Source organism: Phacochoerus africanus, chromosome 5 (assembly GCF_016906955.1).
Source record: "Phacochoerus africanus isolate WHEZ1 chromosome 5, ROS_Pafr_v1, whole genome shotgun sequence".
Taxonomy (NCBI): Eukaryota; Metazoa; Chordata; class Mammalia; order Artiodactyla; family Suidae; genus Phacochoerus; species Phacochoerus africanus.
Window position 1 is genome coordinate 32,998,740 of NC_062548.1, and position 24,200 is coordinate 33,022,939.

At 44.5% G+C, this 24,200-nt stretch overlaps 1 protein-coding gene across 2 annotated transcripts in view; it reads left to right on the forward strand.

Moving 5' to 3' along the window:
* The window catches only part of PDXDC1 (pyridoxal dependent decarboxylase domain containing 1), a 68,143-nt gene that overhangs the window by 22,388 nt on the left and 21,555 nt on the right, over positions 1-24,200 (forward strand). For both annotated transcript variants that reach the window (XM_047780449.1, XM_047780450.1), the window contains exons 6-14: positions 696-885; positions 4,244-4,312; positions 6,652-6,730; positions 7,792-7,876; positions 8,761-8,809; positions 8,962-9,063; positions 9,934-10,059; positions 14,699-14,749; positions 21,666-21,729. In XM_047780449.1, the coding sequence (XP_047636405.1) occupies positions 696-885; positions 4,244-4,312; positions 6,652-6,730; positions 7,792-7,876; positions 8,761-8,809; positions 8,962-9,063; positions 9,934-10,059; positions 14,699-14,749; positions 21,666-21,729 (815 nt within the window). The remainder of the gene's footprint in view (positions 1-695; positions 886-4,243; positions 4,313-6,651; positions 6,731-7,791; positions 7,877-8,760; positions 8,810-8,961; positions 9,064-9,933; positions 10,060-14,698; positions 14,750-21,665; positions 21,730-24,200) is intronic.

Consider the following 24,200-nt stretch of genomic DNA (forward strand, 5'->3'; position numbering starts at 1 on the left):
AGTCAGTAGTAGACACGGGACCATTGGTATTTTGAGTTGATGCTATTGCTTCTATGGGAAGGGAATGTTTGCCTAACACTGGAACATTTAACTTGGGAGACCTGTTTTCAAATGCTGGGAAAGAGCTTGGCTTGGCAAGAGTATGAGTTTGCCTAACTGTATGGCAAAGGGGGAATTTCCTTCTGTTCTAGTAAACACCCAGCACCTGTAATTGGAATTCGCTCCTTCTCTTGGAGATTGAGAGGAATAAAAGGTCCCGAGCAGATAATAGTGAAAGCAGAAGTTAGCCTGAGTGGTATTTTTGACAATTTTACTAATTTTGGATGTTTGGGGGCTGAAACTCTACTAAGAACCATGCCTGCATCATCCAGTGCTGGCTTTCTTATAAAAGAAGCTAATCCATGATCTTCAGCCTTTTCATACCTAAGGGATTCCCATTCTCTACAGGTGTTCATAGTTTCTGCTCTTTTTAGAGTTGGGTGTGGAGGAAGGATCATTGCCTGTGTTCTCTATAATTTCCAGCTGCGAGGAGTTGTGGGCCATCTGAGCCGAGGGTGATTCCTCTCTCCTGTGATGGAGCAAGGTGATAGTTTCTAGGTTGAGAATAGAATTACTTCCATGGTTGTAAGATTGGGATATAAAATCAGAGTTAACCAGAGATAAGAACATACTGACATGTGGTTGTCTCTTAATAGGTATGAAAATGGCTGTGCGTATTTCCACGAAGAAGAAAGAGAAGGACTTGCAAGGATCTGCAGGCTTGCCATTCATTCTCGCTATGAAGACTTCGTAGTGGATGGGTTCAATGTGTTATATAACAAAAAACCTGTTATATACCTTAGTGCTGCTGCTAGGCCTGGCCTGGGCCAGTACCTTTGTAATCAGGTAATGCAGTTCAAGGTAGATATGGTATTTTTTTATTTAAAAATTTATTAATATTATTACTGTTGTTGTTGTTGGCTGTACCTGTAGCATGCGAAGTTCCTGGGCCAAGGGATCAACCCAGTCCACAGCAGTGACCCAAGCCACAATAGTGACAGTGCTGGATCCTTAACCTGAGGAGCCACCAGGGAACTCCACAAGGTGGATATTTTAAAGAAAATGTTTTATTCTGTCCTGGAACTTTTTCAAGTGGGTAGACCCATTTCTTTAGCTGCTTTTTTTTTTTTTTTTTTTTCCCAAGTGAAAAGAAAGATATTTTCTGAAGTTCCTGCTGTGGCAGAGTGGGTTAATGATCCAGCATTGTCTCTGGCAGCGCTGGCTCAATCCCTGGCCCAGTCCCTGGCCCCATGTAGTGAGTTAAGGATCTGGTATTGCCCCATCTGCAGCATAGGTAGCAGCTATCCTTTGGATTCGATACCTCGTCTGGGAACTTGCATATGCTGTGGCTGTGACCAAAAAAGAAAAAAAGAAGGGTGATTTTCTTGTATGGTTATTTTGTCATTAAAATATAAATGTGTGGAGCTCCTGTTGTGGCACAGCAGAAACGAATCTGACTATAATCCATGAGGTTGCGGGTTCGATCCCTGGCCTAACTCAGTGGGTTAAGGATCCAGTGTTACCATAAGCTGTGGTGTAGGTTGTGGACATGGCTTGGATTTGGCATGGCTGTGGTTGTGGTGTAGACTGTAGGCTGTAGCTCCAATTAGACCTCTAGCCTGGGAACCTCCATATGCCGTGAATGCAGCCCTAAAAAAGACAAAAGACTGTGTGTGTGTGTGTGTGTGTATATATATATATATATATACACACATACATACATATAAATATGTATTAATGAATATATATGTATACATTTTAGTTGCCCAAAGGCAACCACAGTCAACATTTTACTTTATTTCTTTCCAGATTTTAATCAGAGTGTATGTGCATTTTTACATGGTTATATCTGGCTTCTTTCAAGTATTATTACAATAGGTGCATATCATGTTTGACCAATTCTTCAAAGTAATTTATTTTTAATGTCTTTGTAATATTCCTTCAAGTGAATGCATAGTATTTTAACAGTTGCCCTTTTGAGCAACTGGAATGTTTGAGTTCCTTTGCTTTTTTATGACCATTTTCAGGAAATATTCTTTGTACAGTGCATATTCGTGCATAAGGCTTTTTCTATATTTAGGGTTATATTCCCGAGATAGATTTTCAGAGCCAGTCTAGAATTATTAGATCAAAGAGTGTTACCATTTTTTTTTCTTTTTATAGCCACACCTGCAGCATATGGAAGTTCCCAGACCAGGGGTCAAATTGAAGTTGCAGCGGCTGGCCTACACCACAGCCACAGCAACACTGGATGTGAATTGCATCTGTATCTCCTCCATGGCTTGCGGCAATGCTGGATCCTTAACCCACTGAGTGAGGCCAGGGACCAAACTCCCATCTTCACAGACACTACATATAGGTTCATAACCTGCTGAGCCACTTTGTAAAGTGATTAGGGGGCTGCTTAGGGGACCACCTTGAGACAAGAAATTGTTAAGCCTCTTGGCCAAGAATGTTTTAAAGTAAAACCCATACAATTGGAGAGTTTGTCTTTATTAAGATGGAGAAGTCCCAGGAAGATATATAGGGAAAACTCAGAGCTTAAGTTAATTCTGAGCCATGGTCATTTGGTGGCAAGAAATTATGCCTTCTTTTTGAAGAGGTATAAAATGAGGAGTTTTATAATATCCCTGTAGAAACATGAAACAGATTAGTTATTGAGCGCCTATTGTAAGCCATGCTCTTATAGAACCAAGACTGCCTTGGGACAGCAATCCAGTCTTCAGCGGATGCGTGAGGTTGTTCTGTTAAATGGGAAAGGCAGGTGGCGGCATAGTCATGGTCATGGTTTTAAAAGTGTACATACTTACCTGCTTATGTCTTTTATAAATGTAATACATTTCTACCTCAAAAATGTCTGGACCTTTCTAAACTAATAACCTGTTAACAGTGGTAGACTGGTGGCTTATGGCCATTTTCACTTGCAAGTTCTATATTATTTTTTATTAATATAGTATATGGTTGATTTACAGTCTTGTTCCATCTGTATTTTTAATTGTGTGTTTTAGTTGGATTTCACATTCATAATTTAAAAGAAAAATTCTTGAAGGGGACAAAGTGTGAATAAAGTGCTCATTACATTTTTGGTCTTTAAATGCTTCCAAGACTCAGTAACTAACTGCTCAGCATTATATGAGCAATATGCTGCAAACGTTAAGAAAAAGAAAAAATTCCCAAAACAAACTCCTCAAGGATTTAGAAGCTAAAAAATGAATGTAAAATTAATTCCAGTTACTCTCTCCATAACACTGACTTCATTTTTTTCACGAAAGGTATATCTGCTAGTCTGCATTTATTGCTTTAAATGTGGGTGGACCCATAAAAAAGATAGTGTACTCTGAATGCCTTTAGCTGGCGTTATTTACCTCTAATGCCTGGAGGAAGGATCCTAAATTATCCCCCAGGCCTCAGGGCTTGGTTTGTTTCTCTGTTTGGAAAAGCTTTTGTTTTTGTTTTTTTTGGTATATTCTAGAATACAATAAAAATATTAATCATTTAGAAAATTGAGTTGATAGTTACTCATTTAGTTGACTTATTTAGAAAATTTTGCATTGTCTGTATCCTCTGAAAAGACAACTCCTGGAAAATCACCTAATTTTTTTTGGCTTAAGTTTCTAGATATACTTTATTTTATTTTTTTCTAGATATACTTTAACATCTGTTTATAATATTAAGAGTTCTTGGGAGTTCCCATCGTGGCTCAGTGGTTAACGAATCCAACTAGCAACCATGAAGTTTGGGGTTCAATCCCTGGCCTTGCTCAGTGGCTTAAGGATCCAGCATTGCCGTGAGCTATGGTGGAGGTCACAGACGCGGCTCAGATCTGGTGTTGCTGTGGCTGTGGCGTAGGCCAGAAGCTGTAGCTCCAATTTGACACCTAGCCTGGGAATCTCCATATGCCGTGGGTGCGGCCCTAAAAAGACCAAAAAAAAAAAAAAAAAGGTGTTCTTAAGGAGAGATTGTTTAAAAAGGATATTTGTTGAGAGTTCCCTGGTGGTCTAGTTGGTTAAGGACTTGGTGCTTTTACCACTGTGAGTTCAATCCCTGGTCTGGGAACTGAGATCTCACATCAAGCTGCTGCTTGCCGTAACCAAAAAATAAGTAAATAAAAAGAATAATTGTGACTTAGAGCCACAGTATTTTAGGGACATAAGAGAATGGTGGCAGAGATCTTCCTTGTAAAATTCTATGTTTCTTCTCGCAGCTTGGCTTGCCTTTCCCCTGCTTGTGTCGAGTGCCCTGTAACACTATGTTTGGATCCCAGCATCAGATGGTGAGTTCTCCTTTTGGTTTATAAAATAATCTTTTTTGTTGTTGTTGTTGTTGTTGTTGTTGTTGTTGTTGTTGTTGCTATTTCTTGGGCCGCTCCCGCGGCATATGGAGGTTCCCAGGCTAGGGGTCAAATCGGAGCTGTAGCCACCGGCCTATGCCAGAGCCACAGCAACGCAGGATCCGAGCCACGTCTGCAACCTACACCACAGCTCACGGCAACGCCGGATCGTTAACCCACTGAGCAACGGCAGGGACCGAACCCGCAACCTCATGGTTCCTAGTCGGATTCGTTAACCATTGCGCCACGACGGGAACTCCAATAATCGTGTTTTGAAACCATGTCTTTCTTTCAAATGAAGTTCTATTTACTGGACTCCAGATAGTTATTAGCTTATTCACATATTGCTTATATCTTCACATCGTGTGACACACGCATCTAGGTTTGAGTCTCCATGAGGGTTAGCTGGCATAGAGATCAGGAGTGTCTGGCTCTTAAGGAGTTAGGGCCGAACCCGTAGCACACAGAGGTTCCCAGGCTAGGGGTCGAATCGGAGCTGCAGCTGCTGGCCTACACCACATCCACAGCAACGCGGGATCCGAGCCGCATCTGTGACCTACACCACAGCTCACGGCAACGCTGGATCCTTAACCCACTGATCAAGGCCAGAGATTGAACCTGCATCCTCATGGTTGCTAGTCAGATTCATTTCTGCTGAGTCATGACGGGAACTCCTTTAGGGAGTCTTGTAATCACTGTATCACCTGTTTTAAGTAGAATCAAGGAGTTCAGGTAAGCACCAGAAATTCTTACTCAAGCTCATCCTTTCAAATGGTTATCACTGTTGCCTGGATTTATGAATGGGCAGATTTTGACAATGAGGTCTTTATTGTAATTCTTGGGATTGGATTCAACTCCTTTTTATTTATTTATTTTTTTAATTTTAATTTTTATTTTTTTTTCTTTTTGCTATTTCTTGGGCTGCTCCCGCATCATATGGAGGTGCCCAGGCTAGGGGTCAAATCGGAGCTGTAGCCACCGGCCTACGCCAGAGCCACAGCAACGTGGGATATGAGCCGCGTCTGCAACCTACACCACAGCTCACGGCAACGCCAGATCCTTAACCCACTGAGCAAGGGCAGGGATCGAACCGGCAACCTCATGGTTCCTAGTCGGATTCGTTAACCACTGCGCCACGACAGGAACTCCGTCAACTTCTTTTTAGATACACATGTGATAAATCTTTCCAAATTGAACCAGAGCAAATGGGATAGGTTTTAGGGTTCTGCATTTCCTTTTTTTTTGTTTGTTTGATTTTTTTAGGGCCACATCCATGGCATATGGAGGTTCCCAGACTACAGGTCTAACTGGAGCTACAGCTGCTGGCCTGCACCACAGCCACAGCAACCCAGGATCGTGCGCATCTGCAACCTACACCACAGTTCATGGCAATGCCAGATCCTTAACCTGCTGAGCAAGGCCAGGGATCAAATCCGCAAGCTCATGGTTACTGGTCGGATTCGTTTCCTCTGCACCACAACGGGTACTCCTGGGTTCTGCATTTCCTTTTCAGGGTAGTTGGATTTTCAGGTTCAGATACATCAGTGAGTAGTAGCATTAGAGATACATTTTTGACTGTTTTGGGGGAGTTTGAGAGAACATTTTTATTTATTTACTTATTTCAGCTGCACCCACAGCATGCAGAGATTCCTGTGCCAAGGATTGAACCGAAGCTACAGCAGTGACAACGCCAAATCCTTAACTGCTGGGCCACCAAGGAACTCTAAGAGAGAATACTTTTTTTAAACATAAATGTTTAAAACTAGAGAAATGTTAGTTCTATATGTTGTAGTTTTTGATTTTAACTTCATTTAACTGATTTTTTTCTAGTTAGTCTTCAGGGAAAACAATTTGATTTTCACATCCATGATTAGGGAAAAAAGGAAAATTGTCAGGAAAAGAACTGATCTGATAAAATTTGAGTCATCTGCTTCTCTTGGAAGTTAGGCAATTTTTTTTTTTTTGTCTTTTTAGGGCTGAACCCTCAGCATGTGAAAGTTCCCAGGCCAGCAGTCTAATCTGAGTTTCAGCTGTGGGCCTACACCACAGCATAGCAACACAGGATTGGAGCCATGTCTTCGACCTACAACCACAGCTCACAGCAACGCCGGATCCTTGACCCACTGAGCGAGGCCAGGGATCAAATCCCCATCATCCTGGATACTAGTCGGGTTGGTTACTGCTGAGCTACAACAGGAACTCCCAGGAAGTTATAATTTTTTTTATTTTATAGCTTTTATGCTGGTTGTCTCACATTTTTACGGTTTGTCTTTTAATCCCAGGATGTTGCCTTCCTGGAGAAACTGATTAAAGATGATATAGAACGAGGAAGACTACCCCTGTTGCTTGTTGCAAATGCTGGTAGGTATCATGAACATGAATCTTCCATTTTAGACATAGAGAGACGCTAAATACTTAGCCTAAAAAATGCCAAGTCTTAAGTAACGTTCGTGTGCTGCATGTTGAAGACAGTCTGTGTTAGCTCTGTGGTGAGATATTATAGTAATGTCCACCTTTGAGACAGCAGGTCAACTACCATTTTCTTCTCCGCTTACCAATACCAGCATTGTATTTGAAGTTCTAGACACTGCAGTAAAGCAAGAAAAATAATATGACCTACAGATGGAAAGGAAGAAGAACCTACCTTTATTTACAGACGGCATGACTGTATAGATAGAAAATCCTAAGGAAACCACAAAGAATAGCCGTTGGAACTAATAGGCAAATCTTTCATGGTTTCAATGAACAATTGAAAATGAATTTTAGGAGTTCCCATTGTGGCTCAGCGGTAATGAACCTGACTAGTATCCATGAGGATGCAGGTTCAGTTCCTGGCCTTTCTCAGTGGGTTGAGGATCCGGCATTGCTGTGAGCTGTGGTGTAGGTTGCAGACACAGCTTGGATCCCGAGTTGCTGTAGCTGTGGTATAGGCTGGCAGCTACAGCTCTGATTTGACCCCTAGTTTGGGAACTTCCATGTGTTGCAGGTACAGCCCTAAAAAGACAAAAAAAAAAAAAAAATTAAATACCACTCACAGTAGCATCAAACAAACAAAAAAAAATGAAACACTTTATGGATAAATGTAACAAAATAATGCAGGATCTCTACACTGAAGTTTTTTTTTTTTTTTTTGCTTATCGTGAGACCTGTGGAAATTCCCTGGCCAGGGATCAAACCTGTGGGATCACAGCAGCAACCTGAGCCACAGCAGTGACAACGCCAAATCCTTAACCTGCTAGGCCATCAGGGAATGCCATAGAAGTTGATTTTGAGCCAGTCCACAAAGAAAAGCTCAATGAAGCAGAATGTTATTTCTCTCATAGGGAAATAATGTGTATGGAAGCTATAGAAGGTAACATTATCATGCATAAGACTCAGAACGTACTTGTTGCTGTTGGTATCTTTTGCGTGTGTTTATCCAGGAACTGCAGCAGTCGGGCACACAGATAAGATCGGGCGTTTGAAAGAGCTCTGTGAGCAGTACGGCATATGGCTCCACGTGGAGGGGTGAGTGGAGGGGAGTTTAGCCCCGTGGTGGGCCTGCACTGAGTGCCCACACAGAGCGGCCATCCGGGCACTCCCTTTGTGGTTGCGTTTATCACTCAGGGCTCTTTGGGTTGCAGAGAGATAACAAAATTGCCCCAATTGGCTTAAGCAAGAAGAGATTATAATTGGCTCACATGACTTAAGACCGGTGTTAGGATTGGCCTTAGGCACCGTGTCAGCCAGGACTGGGACTCGGTGCTCCTCTCCCTCCTTCCCCTGTCACTTGGCTGAACTTCCTCCCTGCTGGCTCCATCTGTAGAAAGCCTTTCCTGTTCTGGTGCAAAGTAGCTGCAGCAACTCCAGCCGCTCCAGGTTTGTGTCCAGAGGGTCACTGAGGCCTTGTGACTTGTCACTCCGCTGGTTTAGGTCATTCGCCCACCTCCAGAACAAAGCTCCAGTCTTACAGAGGAAATTGGGGTGGCTGCCCAGCAGGCTGTGGGCGTGTTGCTAAGAGAAGAGGGGAGAGGATGCAGGGCTGCCTGGGTGGGTTATAGTTTCCCACTGCTAGCCCATCATACATGGTGAATGACTTAATTTTATTCCCCTGGGAAAGAATGATGACTGGGAAATAATACCTATCAGAGATTTAAAAGGAGACACCCATTATGCTAAATAAGTAGAAGATATCTCCTGAAACATATTTTGATTAAGATGTATTTTCAAGTTTTCCAGAAATTTGTACATCCCATACTTTGCGTTGCTCTTGTAAAAAGTACCAGCACAGCTGAAAGACATATAAATGTCAGCTTGGAACAGCACAGCCTTTTTTTTTTTTTTGAAAGCACATACTTAGTAAATATGCAGCAGTAAATAATTCGTTCTTAGGTCTGTGTTTTCCCTTCCAGTGTGAATCTGGCAACGTTGGCTCTAGGTTATGTCTCCTCGTCAGTGCTGGTATGCTGTTGATTTATTTAATGTTATGTTTTTAAGAAGGAATTTTAAATCACTTCATCCCTGATGGCTTTTCATGATTTTTACGAATGGGGACGGATATTGGGTTTCGTGTATCCTGATGGTCTAACGGGGAGTTGTTCTCTCTTTGGTAGGCTGCAACCAAATGCGATAGCATGACATTGACCCCAGGCCCGTGGCTGGGTTTGCCAGCCGTTCCTGCCGTTACCCTTTATAAGCATGACGATCCTGCCCTGGTAAGCTTGCCCTCGCTGGGAGGCAGGGAGCATGGCTAGTCATCATCGGGTCTGGGAGCAAAGTACAGAGAAAGGAAAAGGCAAAAATCTTCTTCGTGCTATTTCTATGACTTTTATTTTTTTTCCCCGAAAGTAATGTTCTTTTTAGCAGAAGTGAAACTATGCCATATATGGTTTTTTCTATTTATTCTCCCCAAACTTGCCCATGTGCATGAAGAACTTTTTATCACTGTATAATATTCCATCACTTCAGTACCACAATTTAGTCATCTCCATGTCTGAACTTTCCAGCTCTTTTCACATTTTTGTTACTCAAATAATAAGCCTCATTCATTGTTTGACATTATTTCCTTAGACTGGGTTCCCAGAAGTGGAATGAATGATTCAGAGTATTCTCAGTCTCTGGATCCACGTTGTCTAAAAGGTTGTAACGTGATGCCGGTTTTAAAAGCATAGTGGTGGTTTTGATAGAGGATCAGTGAGCGACAGTCACATGCAAAATAAGCTTCCAGTGACTCTGCTTCAACAGTTAATGCCTTGCTCAGGTGATAATGGCCAGGTACTTGAGGATGCCCAGAACAGCCTTGGAAGGGCTGCCTCACAAGTGGCTAAGAGCCCCAGCTCTGGGATGCACCCATCTGGATCGTCATCCTGGCCTTTACCACATCTTAGCCGTGACAAAGCAGGGGCTCTGAGCTAAGTTGCCTGGAATACTTACCTCTTGGAGCTATTGGATGATCAAATGAATATTGCAAGCCAAGGGCCTGGCATAGCATCTGACACAGACTAAATGCATAGTACAGGTAACTAATTAGTTCTGCTGTGTGATTTCATTGGCTTTGATTAATAAATCTATATTGGCTTTTTTAGACTTTAGTTGCCGGTCTTACATCAAATAAACCAGCAGACAAACTCCGGGCCCTGCCACTCTGGTTGTCTTTACAGTACTTGGGACTTGATGGGATTGTGGAGAGAATTAAGCATGCCTGTCAGCTGGTAAGTAGAAACCCAAAGTTTAAATGAGTCACAAATACTCCAAGGTGGAAATAAGAGACAGAAAAATACTTCCCTGATTTGCCCTCCACCCAATACTGTTGTCTGGATTTCCCGTCTTGTAAGCAAGCAGACCTCCTGCTGTGCATGTGTAGGTTTCTGGGACTGTCCCAGCATTTTAGATGAGAGGAAATCAGATTAAAAAGAATGCCAGCGTCAGCATGAGATCAGATGTCACAGGGTGGCAGCCGGGAAGTGGAAAAGGATGCACAAGAGGGGGTAGACATTCCATTTGACTCACCGACTTGAGGGTAAAGGCTGTAGAGACAGTTCTAATTCCATATTTAAGGTGTTCTAATTTGTAAAAAATAATATATAACTATGCTGTAGTTTAGAAAGCAAAAAAATGTATTTGTGCAGTTTGAGAGCTGCGTTCCACTTAAGTCTAAAGCGTGACGTCACCTCTCCATACCTCTGATTTCTCACCTATTAAGGGTGATGACGTAATGGAAGATTGTTGTGAGGACTGAATCAGTCAGTACCTGGAAAGCTCATCGTAGCGCCCAGTTACACAGGAAGGTATGCAGAGAGGTTTAAGAATAACTCTTTAAGTATTTTCTTGGAGTTAGTACTTTCTTGTGTCATCTAAATATTTAAGAAAAATTTTTGTTTTACTGCAGCAGGAATCTTTGGTTCATAATGTTAGGATAGTTCATTCCAATATTGGTTTCTTTTTCTTTTCTGGCTGTGCCCATGGCATGCAGAAGTCCCTGGGCCAGGGACTGAACCCAAGCCACAGCAGTGACAACATCGAATCCTTCGCTGCTAGGTCACCAGGGAACTCCATTCTAACGTTCGTTTCTAATGAAATAGAAACGTTCTAAATGAAGTTGTTTCATTTCTGCATCACATAATATTAAGATTTATGTTCATTATGTTTATGGAAGCACCGCATTTTTAAAAATGTTGGCTCCCATTTTGAGGTTTGGTTCTGCAGAGAGAGAGAAGCCTTCATTGCCGTGGTAACTTAGTCAATTTGGGGAAGGTTTGGGCCCTCCGGGGAGGGTTTTTCAATTCCCTTTGGCTGTGGAGTGCAGGAAAATAATGATGACATTAACCACCAAGCCCTTGAGGTCCCCGCTGCTCTGGCATCTCCCTGCCAGCAAACACTGTAGCGGATCTCAAACAACCCTGGGGACCCCACTGGAACCGCGTGGGGGTTGAGCAGCCTTGGGCGCCTGCACACATTCCTGCCTCGTCATCCACAGCAGGCCCTCTGCTCCCCGAGAGCGGAGATCAGCGTCCTCCCTCACTTTTGCAAAAAATTTCTTTCTTTTTTCTTTTTTTTTTTACTAATTTATTTATTTACCTTTTTTTGTCTTTTTTTTTTTGTCTTTTGTCTTTTTTGTTGTTGTTGCTATTTCTTGGGCCGCTCCTGAGGCATATGGAGGTTCCCAGGCTAGGGGTTGAATCGGAGCTGTAGCCACCGGCCTACGCCAGAGCCACAGCAACGCAGGATCCAAGCCTCGTCTGCAACCTACACCACAGCTCACGGCAACGCCGGATCGTTAACCCACTGAGCAAGGGCAGGGACCGAACCCGAAACCTCATGGTTCCTAGTCGGATTCGTTAACCACTGCGCCACGACGGGAACTCCTTTTTTTTGTCTTTTTAGGGCCACACCCACAGCATATGGAGGTTCCCAGGCGAGGGGTCGAATCGGAGCTACAGCTGCTGGCCTACACCACAGCCACAGCAATGCCAGATTCAAGCCGCGTCTGTGACCTACACCACAGCTCATGGCAACACCGGATCCTTAACCCACTGAGCGAGGCCAGGGATCGAACCCGCAACCTCATGGTTCCTAGTTGGATTCGTTTCCGCTGTGCCAAGACGGGAACTTCCTCCCTCACATCTTCCTCCTCCTCCTCATCTTCGTCTTCATGGGAAGCAGTTCTTGAGTGTTTACTCAGTGCAAGCGCTGTGGAGTCTCACTGGACCCCTGCCACTGGTCCAGAATGTGAAGTCCAGTGATAACATGTTAAGCAGGTGTCTTCCGGTGTCCAGCCCTCAGTAAATACCTGTTGAGTTAATGAAGTGTATGTCATTTCATCGCCACGTTCGTGATGAGACACGTGGGATTGAGGCGGACGCTGGTCATTCCTCCCTGAGGCCACCGTGTTCTAGACACGTATCATCTATCAACTCGGGCAAGATAGCATCAGATGCTAAGACCCCCACTTTAGAGTTGAGGGAATGGAAGCCCTAGGAGGGTGGGAAGCTTGTCCTGCGTCATAGCTAGTTCATGGCAGATTAAGTACCTTACCCACGGGTGGCGAGTGGCAGAGTGGGGTTGTCAACCCTGATGTGGTTACTGGAGACCCTCTGCTCCTGACCAGCTCTGAACAGTGCTGTGCACTCTCATTTACCCTCGCTCTTCCTTCCACTGTCAGGTCCTGTGCCTTGTAAACATTGCACTCAGTAGTTTTTGGTCTTTTTTTTTTTTTTTTGAGGTGTTATTGTTATATAACATACTCATTTCAGCTGTACATCATAATGATTCGGTATGTGTATACATTGTGAAATGATCACCAAAATAAGTCCAGTTAACACCTCTCACCATATATAGTTACAAAAAATTTCTTATGGTGAAGACCCTTAAGATTTTTTTTAGCAACTTTCAGTATGCAGTGTGTTAAAAGTTACGACAGTACTATTGACTGTATTCCTAATGCTGTGTATTAACTATATTCCCTATGGCTTATTTTTATAACTGTAGGTTGGTATTTTTTGATCCCCTTTCATCCACCCACCCCCAACCCCCAACCACCAGTCTTCTCTGTAGCTATGAGCTTTGTTTTGTTATATTTATTTATTTATTAATGTTATTTATTTTTACTTTTGTTTTTTAGGGCCACACCCGCAGCATATGGACGTTCCCAGGCTAGGGGTTGAATTGGAGCTGTAGCTGCCAGCCATAGCCACAGCCACAGCAACGCCCGACAGCAACACTAGCTTGTGGCAACGCTGGACCCTTAACCCACTGAGCAAGACTAGGGATCAAACCCACATCCTCATGGATATTAGTCAGGTTCTTAACCCGCTAAGGCACAACAGGAACCCCTGTTTTGTTTTGTTTTAGATTTCACATATAAGTGACATCATCGTATGGTATTTGTCTTTCTCTGTTTGAATTATTTCACTTAGCAAAATACCCTTAAGCTCCATCCGTGTTACAAATGACAAGACTTCATTCTTTCTGTGGCGAATTATTTTCCATTGTGTGTATGTATATGTGTGTGTGTGTGTGTGTGTGTGTAATTACGTCTTCTTTATCCATTCATCTACCAATGATACTTATGGTACTTTCCATATCTTGGCTCTGGTACATATGCTGCAATGAACATAGCTTTTCAAATTAGTATTTTCATATTCTTCAGTTCTTATAACCCATGTGACATTTCTGGATCATATGGTTGTTCTATTTTTAATTTTGTGAGGAAGCTCTGTGTGTTTTCCACAGTAGCTGCACCAGTTTACATCCCCACCAACAGTGCACAAGGGTTCCTTTTCTCCACAATCTTGTGAACACTTGTCATTTCTCGTCCTTTCGAGGGCAGCCGTTCTAACAGGTGCGAGGTGATACTGTGGTTTGGTTCGCATTTCCCCAATGATTAGTGATGTTGAGCATCTTTACATGTGCCTGTTGTCCCTCTGAATGTCTTTGGAAAAATGTCTGTTCAGATCTTCTGCCATTTTTAAATTGGATTGTTTGGGATTTTTGCTAGTGAGTGCTTTATATATTTTGATATTAACTCCTTATCAAATAAATGATTTGTAAATATTTTCCCTCATTCCATAGGTTGCTTTTTCATTTTGTTGATGATTTCCTTTGCTGCGCAGAAGCTTTTTATTTTTTGGCTGCCCTCACAGTATGTTGAAGTTCCCAGGCCAAAATCAAACCTGTGTCACAGTAGTGAGCCAAGACACTGCAGTGACAGTGCGGGATCCTTAACCTGCTGCACCATAAGAAAACATCTACAGAAGCTTTTTAGTCTGATGTAGTCTGTTTAATTTTGCTTTTGTTGTCTTGCACTCAGTTTTTGAATGAATGAATGGCCTGTATTGCTAATAGGAAAATGCACATATGTCTCATTAGAGAAAACATTTTCTGGGAGTTCCCGTTGTGGTGCAGCAGGATTGAATCCGACTAGGAACCATGAGTTTGTGGGTTCGATCCCTGCCCTCGCTCAGTGGGTTAAGTATCTGGCATTGCCGTGAACTGTGGTGTAGGTTGCAGACATGGCTTGGATCCTGTGTTGCTGTGGCTGTGGCGTAGGCCTGCAGCTGTATTTCTGATTCAACCCCTAGCTTGGGAACCTCCATATGCCTTGGGTACAGCCCTAAAAAAGAAGAAAAAAAAAGTTTTCTGGAAGCACTAAATGTAACTTACAACTGAAAGATTGGGGAATATTTGCAGATGTTGAAATGTAAAACTTGGCAGCTGGAACTTAGAAATCAGCAAATCACAGATGGCTTTATCAGCCCGAGATCCTTCTTGCAGACCTACAAAGAATAGGATTGTCTTAATATGAAATTACATAAGCTGGGTGTTTTTGTTTTTGTTTTTTGCCATTTGCAGAGTCAACGATTGCAAGAAAGTTTGAAGAAAGTGGATCACATCAAAATTTTGGTATGGTATACAATTTGATCTGTTTTTTGAAATAAATGATTTTTAACCTCAACAGCTTAGAATATGATGGGTGTCCCTGGAATTGTGGCGGCTCTAGGAAAACCATGTTCTTTGGGAGAGAGTCATGCATGTATTGATGACCTACTTCTACAGTTAGCAGAAAGCGTAGAAATTTGCCCCATATACTGTTTGAACTCTGCAGTGTTTTTCATATAATCCATTTGCAGTTTTTAGTCTGTTAAAATTTAGAATTGCACAAAGATGTAATAGCACCGTTGACTTCACCTGCCCAAGAATTTTTAGTACACCCGTCTTCCTGAAATAAAAAATTATTTTGTCTCTCAGAGTGCTTTGGGCTACTCTTTCTGAAACCCTCTGACCCCAGAATTGGCATTTGCATGCAGGGGAATAAGGCAGAAAAAAGCAGATGGCTCTCTGCTCCTCTTGTGCTGGTGTCTTCCTGAAAGATAGCAGCACTTGTCAGAGTTTGTGCCCAAAGGCCAGTAACTAGACAAGGAGACGAGGGTTTAGGGGGGCTGATAACCAGTATCAGTTCAGGTTTGAATGTTTTCATGTTTTGCTTCATTGTATTTTAGAATTTCAGAAACTGTATAGGTCAGATTCTTTCTGTTTTTTGTAGGTCAGATTCTAATTTAAGCAGGGTCACTGGAGGTTTTTTGACAATTCTGTGTAATACAGTTCATTTTAAAACTAATGTGTGGGGTTCAAGTGAGTGCATGTTACTTCCATTGTAGTACATAGTTTGGCTTAAGTGCCCAAATGGGGCTGCTCTGCATTGCATTCTGAGCAGGAGCCTAGAGCTACTCAAGTCCTAGCTGAGAAGAGGAGAGTGGCCCTGCTGGAGAAGCAAGTCAGGAGACTTGGGTTCTAGTTTCAGCAGTATCACAGGGACCCTGGGACACTGACTCATTCTCCCCCTAACCTCCCAAGCCTGGGGGGCGAGCTGTCGGTGAAGGGATGTGGGTTGGTCTCCTTTGATTGCAGACAAAGACCCCTAAAGTGTGGGCTAGAATGACACGCTGTAGGGTCAAGGCAGTGCCTGGCTCGTGTACTTCCTTCCCTCCCTTGCTGGGCCCCTTTGGGCTCCTCTTCCGTCCTCTCCTTCCTCGTTCTCCTCCAGGCCCGGAGGACCCGATGGCGCTAACCAGTCACCGGTTGGTTTGGAACATCTCTGTAAGGCCACGTAAGGCCCGGGCGTAACCCTCCATGCCTCCTTCCAGTGGCCACACGTAGTACCACCTGAAGTCATGGTCTCTATGTGCTCAGTCTGTTTTTCCCTGTAGAAGGCTGCAAAAGCAGGGACTTTGTTTTTTCATGGTTTTATGTCCTGTGCCAAGTGCAGCATAGGTGTTCAAGTGTGGATAAATGCATAGAGTCTGGGAGTTGGATGCAGTGATTACTCCCTATTTTCGGATGAGGAGACTAAGGCACAGAGAGGTCAGGTGAGGGCCTGGGCTGCACAGCGAGGCAGCGGTGGGACTGGGGTGCACTCAGCGCCGGCATCCTTACCCAGTGGACCGTCAGTCTCAGGTCAGATACAAGAGACTGGGTCTATCCTGCCTCTGAGTCTTGCTGTGAAGGGCATATCTGATGACACGCAGCAAAGCAACGTGAAGGTCGTCAGGCAGCATAAAATACCAGTAGCTCTCAAATGTCTTTTTGCTCCTCGCCACAGTGTTCATCTAGTGCTTTCATAGATGCTGACTCGTGAGTCCTCACAGGAAATCTCTGGGTTAGAGTGTTGTCACCTCCATTTCTTGGCTCAGATTAGTTGAGTGGGGCCAGAGTCCTGTAACTAGCATGTGGCAAAGCAAGGATGTGACCCCTGGTCATCTTGGGTTAGCGTCTCTGCCGAACAGTTACTCCCTTCTCCCAGCGCCCATGGCCTTCTTCCTGCTCATCGGACTGCCCTTCAGGAGCCGCTCCCGTCCCAGAAGCACAGGCCCACTGCCCCCACTCACCATTGCCACCAGCACCACTGAGGCCTCTTCCAGGGCCTGGGTGGCGCATGACCCACTTTCTCAGTGCACCAGTCAGATCTCTTCATCTGCGGGGTTTTTTTGGGGTTTTTTGTTTTGTTTTGTTTTGGGGTTTTTTTGTCTTTTTAGGGCTGCAGCTGTGGCATATGGAAGTTCCCAGGCTGGGGGTCCAATCAGAACTGCAGCTGCTGGTCTACACCGCAGCCACAGTAACTTGGGATCTGAGCTGCGTCTGTGACCTACACCACAGCTCATGGCAACGCCGGATCCTTAACCCACTGAGTGAGGCCAGGGATCAAACTCGTGTCCCCATGGATTCTATTTGGGTTCATTACCACTGAGCCACAACAGGAATTCCCAATCTGCATTCTAATAATGCTCTCATCCAGCACATAGAGTAGGTTCTGAGTTAACATGTAAGGGAAACTCTAATATTGTCACCCTCACACCTTGCAAATACCTCCAGGGGGCAGTTACCATGGTTTCGTGTTTGTCTCTCTGCTGGCTTGCTTTTTTTTGGGGGGGGGGTCCTTTTTAGGGCTGCACCTACGGCATATGGAGGTTCTCAGGCTAGGGGTCTAATCAGAGCTGTAGCCGCTGGCCTACACCACAGCTCACAGCAATGCTGGATCCTTAACCCACTGAGCGAGGCCAGGGATGGGATCCACAACGTCATGATTCCTAGTTGGATTTGTTTCCACTGTGGCAAGACAGGAATTCCTCTGCTGGCTTTTAAGGTTTTCTTGGTCCTCAGTATTCTGTTACTTTCACCATAATGTATCTAAATGAGGACTTTTTTTTTCTTTGCTATTTTTAGGTCTGCCATGTGCGACATATGGAGGTTCCCAGGCTGGGGGTCAAAACGAACATGCAGCTGCCGGCTTACACTGCAGCCACAGCAGTGCCAGATCTGAGCTGTGTCTGTGACCTACACCACAGCTCACAGCAATGCCGTATCCTTAACCCACTGAGCGAGGCCAGGGATCAAACCCTCATCCTCCTAGATACAAGTTAGGTTTGTTTCCACTGAGCCACAAAGGTAACTAATTGGGAACTTTTAAAAAATCCTCCTCGAGGAGTTCCTGTCGTGGCTCAGCAGTAGTGAATCTGACTAATATACATGAGGACGAGGGTTCAATCCCTGACCTTGCTCAGTGGGTTAAGGATCTGGCATTGCCGTGAGCTGTGGTGTAGGTCGCAGAGGTGGCTTGGATCCCAGGTTGCTGTGGCTGTGGTGTAGGCTGGCAGCTGCAGCTGGGATTCAACCCCTAACCTGGGAACTTCCATATGCTACAGGTGAGGCCCTAAAAAAAAACTGGAAAAAAAAAAAAAAGGAGATCCGGTCCTGGCGCAGCGGAAACGAATCCGACTAGGAACCATGAGGTGCCATCCCTGGCCTCACTCAGTGAATTAAGGATCTTGGTTAAGGTGTTACCACGAGCTATGGTGTAGGTTGCAGACGGAGCTCGGATCCTCTGTTGCTGTGGCTGTGGTGTAGGCCAGCAGCTGAAGCTCCAGTTAGATCCCTAGCCTGGGAACCTCCATATGCTGTGGGTACAACCGCATAAAGACAAAAGACCAAAAAAAAAAAAAAAAAGCCTAAAAAAAATAAAAGTCCTGCTTGGGACGTGTGCCTATTTAACCTGAGCATTCTTTTTTAATGCTGTGGAATTCATTTTTCAAGTCTGACCACCCCCTCTGGCTGTACCTTCTGGGCCTGCAGTGAGCTGCCTGCTGCTCCTCCTGGTGCTTCCATTTCTCCTTTGCTGCTGTCTTGTGCCCCTTCCGATCCTTCTTGGAGTTTTGCTCCTGAGCTGCATCTAATCTGCTGTTTGATCATTCACTGCATTTACTCTCAGTGACTGCTTTTTAATTTCAGGATATTCTCTTTAGTTCTGTTTTAAGTTATTCTATTTTTAAATCATTTTTTATATTTATTTATTTATTTTTTAGGGCCGAACCCACGGCATATGGAGGTTCCCAGGTTGGGATCAAATTGGAGCTGTAACCGCAGGCCTACACCACAGCCACAGCAATGCAGGATCCAAGCCACATCTGTGACCTACACCACAGCTCATGGCAATGCCAGACCTTAACCCACTGAGTGAGGCCAGGGATCGAACCTGCATCCTCATGGATGCCAGTCAGATTCTTTTTTGCTGAGCCATGATGGGAACTCCTTTAATCATCTTTTTAAAAACTTCCTGGTCCTTCATTTCTCTGTTTAAACACAGTGATCATTGTTTATTTCTGATGGTGGTTTTAGTGTCTTGGTTCTCAGGGCCACAAATCGTCCCTTCAGTTGTGTTTGCTGACTCTTGCTCCCTGTGTGTGTTGTAATTTCTCTTATAAGCTAGGTTTGTTTGTTTGTTTGTTTGTTTTTTGCCCCCTTGGGTGACTGGCCTTGGTCCATTTGTCTGTGTTCGCCCCACAGCTCCAGGTGTCTTGCACCACAGAGGACCTCACGTCCAGGTGCCACGCACACCTGACGTTTTCATTGCTCCTGAGAGAACTTTTTCTCTCCACACAGAACCTCAGAGCCTCAGGCAGAGTTAAGCTTTCTCACTGATCAGCGGGTGGAGTTTTTCTCTGTTTTTTTCAAAAAGAAGGTTTCCTCAAGGGTCCTGGTTTTATGTATGCTCAGCACTACCCCTCACGTGGGCTTAAAAATCCCACTCTAGAGGGTTAAAGCCAAGTTGCGGGCACCATCCGTGTTCCCCTCCCCCCAGCCCCTGCAGCTCCGCTTAGAGTATTCTTTCTGGATTCACCTTTTTAGTGAGCCTAACCATGATTTGAACTTCTTTTGATTGTTGGTTACTTTTTTTTTTTGACAGTAAATGTGGGAACCGGGGTGGGGGGACTCAAGGTCTCAGGGACCAAGAGCACTGCCTCAAGAAACCACACTGCTTTTATTGTGCTCTTTAGATGAGATCAAGTGTGGAGGGGCTATGGGTGGAGGATATAGGGTTCGTTTACTATTTTATAAGTTCTTTTACTATTTTAAAAGCCACTTAGCTGGTAAAAGGTTAAGCTTTTACTCCGATCTTTAGGCACATAACAGTCTTTGTTCTTAAGCTTAAGTCATTCACCAGAACTGTGACTGTTTTTCAAGCAGGAAGATGGGATAAAGTAAAGAAGGACAAGATGGAGTTTTCAGCAAAGAGGCTAAGAAAATATTGTAGAATGTTGGTTACATTTAATCAAGCATTTCAGGTATTTGGAATTGATGGCTTCAGCATTAGCTTGGTCTACCATGTTGTCAGAACCAGAATTCCGTGTATATAACCCTGTCCTGTATTTCTTAGGCACCCTGACATTCGAGACCACTGAGCTCAAAGAAATAAGAAAAAAAGACTTATAGAAATCTTGGCACTCGAGTCATTCTGCCTTATCCTAACTGAGAATCGGGGAGTGGGTGTAGAATTTTGTCACTTTGTTCCTCTTTTCTCAGGGGGCTTATTCCATTCTATATTCATGTTAAACCCCTCTATCTTTAAAGGTATTGATAGATTTATTTATTTATTTGGGAGTTAAAGGAGATAGTAGATAGGAAAGCACAGGAGTCGGCTCAGTAAAAGGCAGATTTTTTTTTTTTTTTGTCTTTTCTAGGGCTGATCCCACTGCATATGGAGGTTCCCAGGCTAGGGGTCCAATCAGAGCTGTAGCCGCCAGCCTCCACCAGAGCCACAGCAACTCAGGATCCGAGCCACGTCTGCCACCTACACCACAGCTTACGGCAACGACAGATCCTCAACCCACTGAGCAAGGCCAGGGATCGAACCTGCAACCTCATGGTTCCTAGTTGGATTCGTTAACCACTGAGCCATGACGGGAACTCCCAAAAAGCAGATTTGAATGTATGTCTTGCTTGCTCTGAATCAAATCCACTGTTCCTTTGAAAAGCTTAGTAGACAAGAGCTTGGGTCATCCGCCTCCTGGCTTTCCGGTTGGCATATCCCATGAAGGTCTGACAAGTGTGTCGTCCCAGGCGGAGCCTTGGGAGATAGGTTTTGAGACTAGAATTGTAGTGCTGGAATTGCTAAATGCTTAGAGACCTTCCCTTCTCCCCCGCTCCCTGTACCTCACATCCCACAGTCTGTCAAGGGCACCACTGCTCCCTTAGTGTCCTGCCCCGCCGAAGCCTGACTGCACATTCAGTCAGGGGAGAGCATGAGCCTGGGCTCTGCAGTCCTAATGCAGCGGCCATCTTCATCCGCTGTGAGATCCGTTAGTTGAACTGTGGGATGCCTGCCCCGAGTATAACCACCATTTCAGTGATCTAGGAAATACCTAGATCCAGGTCTCCACTTGCATCCTGCCTGGAGAGTTTTACATGGTGAGGGGAAAGTACTTGTTCCTTTTTCTATGAGTGGGAAAGTTCCAGTCAGTCCTTTGTGAGGTGGCATCGTTTCTGGATTCCTGAAAGCTTTGACTCTCAACATGGATTCTAGTTTCACTTTTTCCTTGTCTTTTTGATCTTTCATGAGACTCATGTTTATCATCATTACTAAAATTTCCTCTTTTCATTTTCATTGTACCAGTATCCATTTTTTTTTCCTTTTTTTTTTTTGGCTACACTCATGGAAGTTCCTGAATCGGGGGTCAAACCCATGCCACAGCTCTGACCTGAGCCATAGCAGTGACACTCCAGATCCTTAGCTGCTAGGCTACCAAGGACCCCCCCCACACACCCCAGTGTCAGATATTATAATTCAGCTTGGGACTGGCTTATAATTGTTTCTAAGAATTTTACTAAACCCTTGATTTTTGTTTCTCTAGAACTGAAATTAACCTTTGAACTTTTTTATGTGTTTATTAAGTACAACATCTGTAGCCTGTTTTTCAAGCTCACTGTTTGATTATGTAGGTGTTGTGAATTTACTGTTTCTTGGTAATAATCAGAGTCCATTTTTCAGGTGGAAGATGAGCTTAGTTCTCCAGTAGTGGTATTCAGATTTTTCCAGGAATTACCAGGCTCAGGTAGGTGATTTTAAAAAGAGGGTTATCTTTCTGTCTGTGTTTAAGGGTTTCAAATTTGAAACCATTGCAAGTCAAATAGATAGTCCAGATTTTTTTTGGTCACGCCTGTGGCATGTGGAAATTCCTGGGCCAGGAATCGAACCCATGCCACAAGCAGTGACCTGAGCCAAAGAAATGGCAACACTGGATCCTTAACCCACTGAACCACAAGAAAAGTACTGTAATCCAGAATGTTTTGATTGCTAAAATCTTGTCATCATTTCCAAAAGAAATTTAATAATGTTCACGAGAACTCCAGACCTGTTTACCTTAGCATTTTACTGACAGTTTCCTGTGATTTAAACCTGTGGTTGCCAAATGCCAGTCTCTGGACTAGTGCCTGAATGAATGAAAGAGTTCCTTGAAAATAGAGTTGGGAGCCCTACTTCCTAAGTTGTTTTTTTTGGTGTATGTGTTTTTTTTTTTTTTTTTTTTTAAGGCCTCACTTGCAGCATATGGAGGTTCCCAGGCTAGTGGTCAGATTGGAGCTGCAGCTTCTGGCTTACACCATAGCCACAGCAATGCCAGGTCTGAGCCGCTTCTTCCACCTACACCACAGCTCATGGTGATGCCGGATCCTTAACGCACCGAGCGAGGCCAGGGATCCAGCCTGCATCCTTGTGGATACTGGTCAGGTTCACTACCGCTGAGGCACAACAGGAACACTCCTACTTCCTAAGTTTTTTGATTCAGTAAGTTGGGTCCAGGAATCTCAATTTTTTTTTTTTTGGTCTTTCTGTCTTTTCTAGGGCTGATCCCACTGCATATGGAGGTTCCCAGGCTAGGGGTCTAATCAGAGCTGTAGCCGCCGGCCTAAGCCAGAGCCACAGCAACTCGGGATCCCAGCCATGTCTGTGATCTACACCACAGCTCACGGCGACGCCGGATCCCCAACTCACTGAGCAAGGCCGGGGCTCACACCTGCAACCTCATGGTTCCTAGTCAGATTCGTTAACCACTGAGCCATGACGGGAACTCCGGAATCTCAATTTTTAAAGACTGTCCCAAGTGCCCCCTACGTAGTTTCCCTAGAAACTGAAATTAACTCCAGGCACTGTCGTTTTTCACCTGTCCAGTGACCTCTCACTTTCTTACGTTCCACACCCCCCATCTCGCCATCCCGTCACTCCCCTGCCCCGAAGCCTGTGGTATCTTCCCATTCCAGATGGATGGGGCGTCTGGGTCCCAGCCTTTGCCTTCCTCTCTGACTTCCTCTCAGGCCACTTTCCCTCTTGCTCACTCTTCTTCCGTCAGACGGGTCTTCTCTGAGTCTCTAGAACACAGCATTCTCCTGCAGCAAGACCTCTGACTGCTGCTCCCCTGCTCTCCTGGCTCCTCTCACCATCCAGGTCTCGGCAGGGTCCGCCTTCTCCTGGAGGCTTTCCTTGTCTGGCCTGTCCCAGGTGACTCCCTAGCATTGTGTCAGAGCCCTTGCCTTTTTTCACAGCCCTAACAGCAATATAAGGTGATTTCATTTTGTTTCTTTGTGCTGTTTCTTCAAGAGAATGTCAACAGCAACCTGAGAAAAACCTTGACTGCCTCATAGCTCAGTCCCGTGCTGGCACAGCGCCCTGTACAAGCAGGCCCCTAGGCTGTGTGAGGGAAGGAGCGCAGTTGTGCAGTGAGGCCCAGCGGGCTGCGGGGCTCCAACTCCCTGCTTGGGGCTCAGTGCTTGTAGACCAGCTGCTAACATAACTTGACGCTTTGATTTCCCCTCAAAACTCCTTGAAAGGAAAACTTTTTTTTTAGGGCCACACCCATGGCATTTGGAGGTTCCCAGGCTAAGTGTTGCATCGGAGCTGTAGCCGCTGGCCTATGCCACAGCCACAGCAATGCGAGATCTGGGCCACGTCTGTGACCTGCACAGTCTTCGACCTGCGCGAAGCTCATGGCAACACCAGATCCTTAACCCACTGAGTGAGACCAGGGATCGAACCCACGTCCTCATGGATGCTAGCTGGGTTCATTACAGCGGAGCCATGATAGGAACTCCTGAAAGGAAAACTTTTTAAATGAAATTAAGAGTCCTTTTTGAGTATATTCAAGTGTTGTATTTTTCATAATAAAGAAATGTGAAAGCTTTAAACCCTTTGTAAGAAACACATTAAAAAAAATTTTTAGGCGTTCCCGTCGTGGCTCAGTGGTTGGCAAATTCGACTAGGAACCATGAGGTTGCGGGTTCAATCCCTGGCCTTGCTCAGTGGGTTAAGGATCCGGCATTGCTGTGAGCTGTGGTGTAGGTCGAAGATGCGGCTCAGATCCCGAGTTGCTGTGGCTCTGGCGTAGACCAGCGGCTACAGCTCTGATTAGACCCCTCACCTGGGAACCTCCATATTCCATGGGAGCTGCTCTAAAAAAGGCAAAAAGACAAATAAATAAATAAAAATAAAAAATTTAGGCGTTCCCCCTGTGGCTCAGTAGGTTAAGAACCC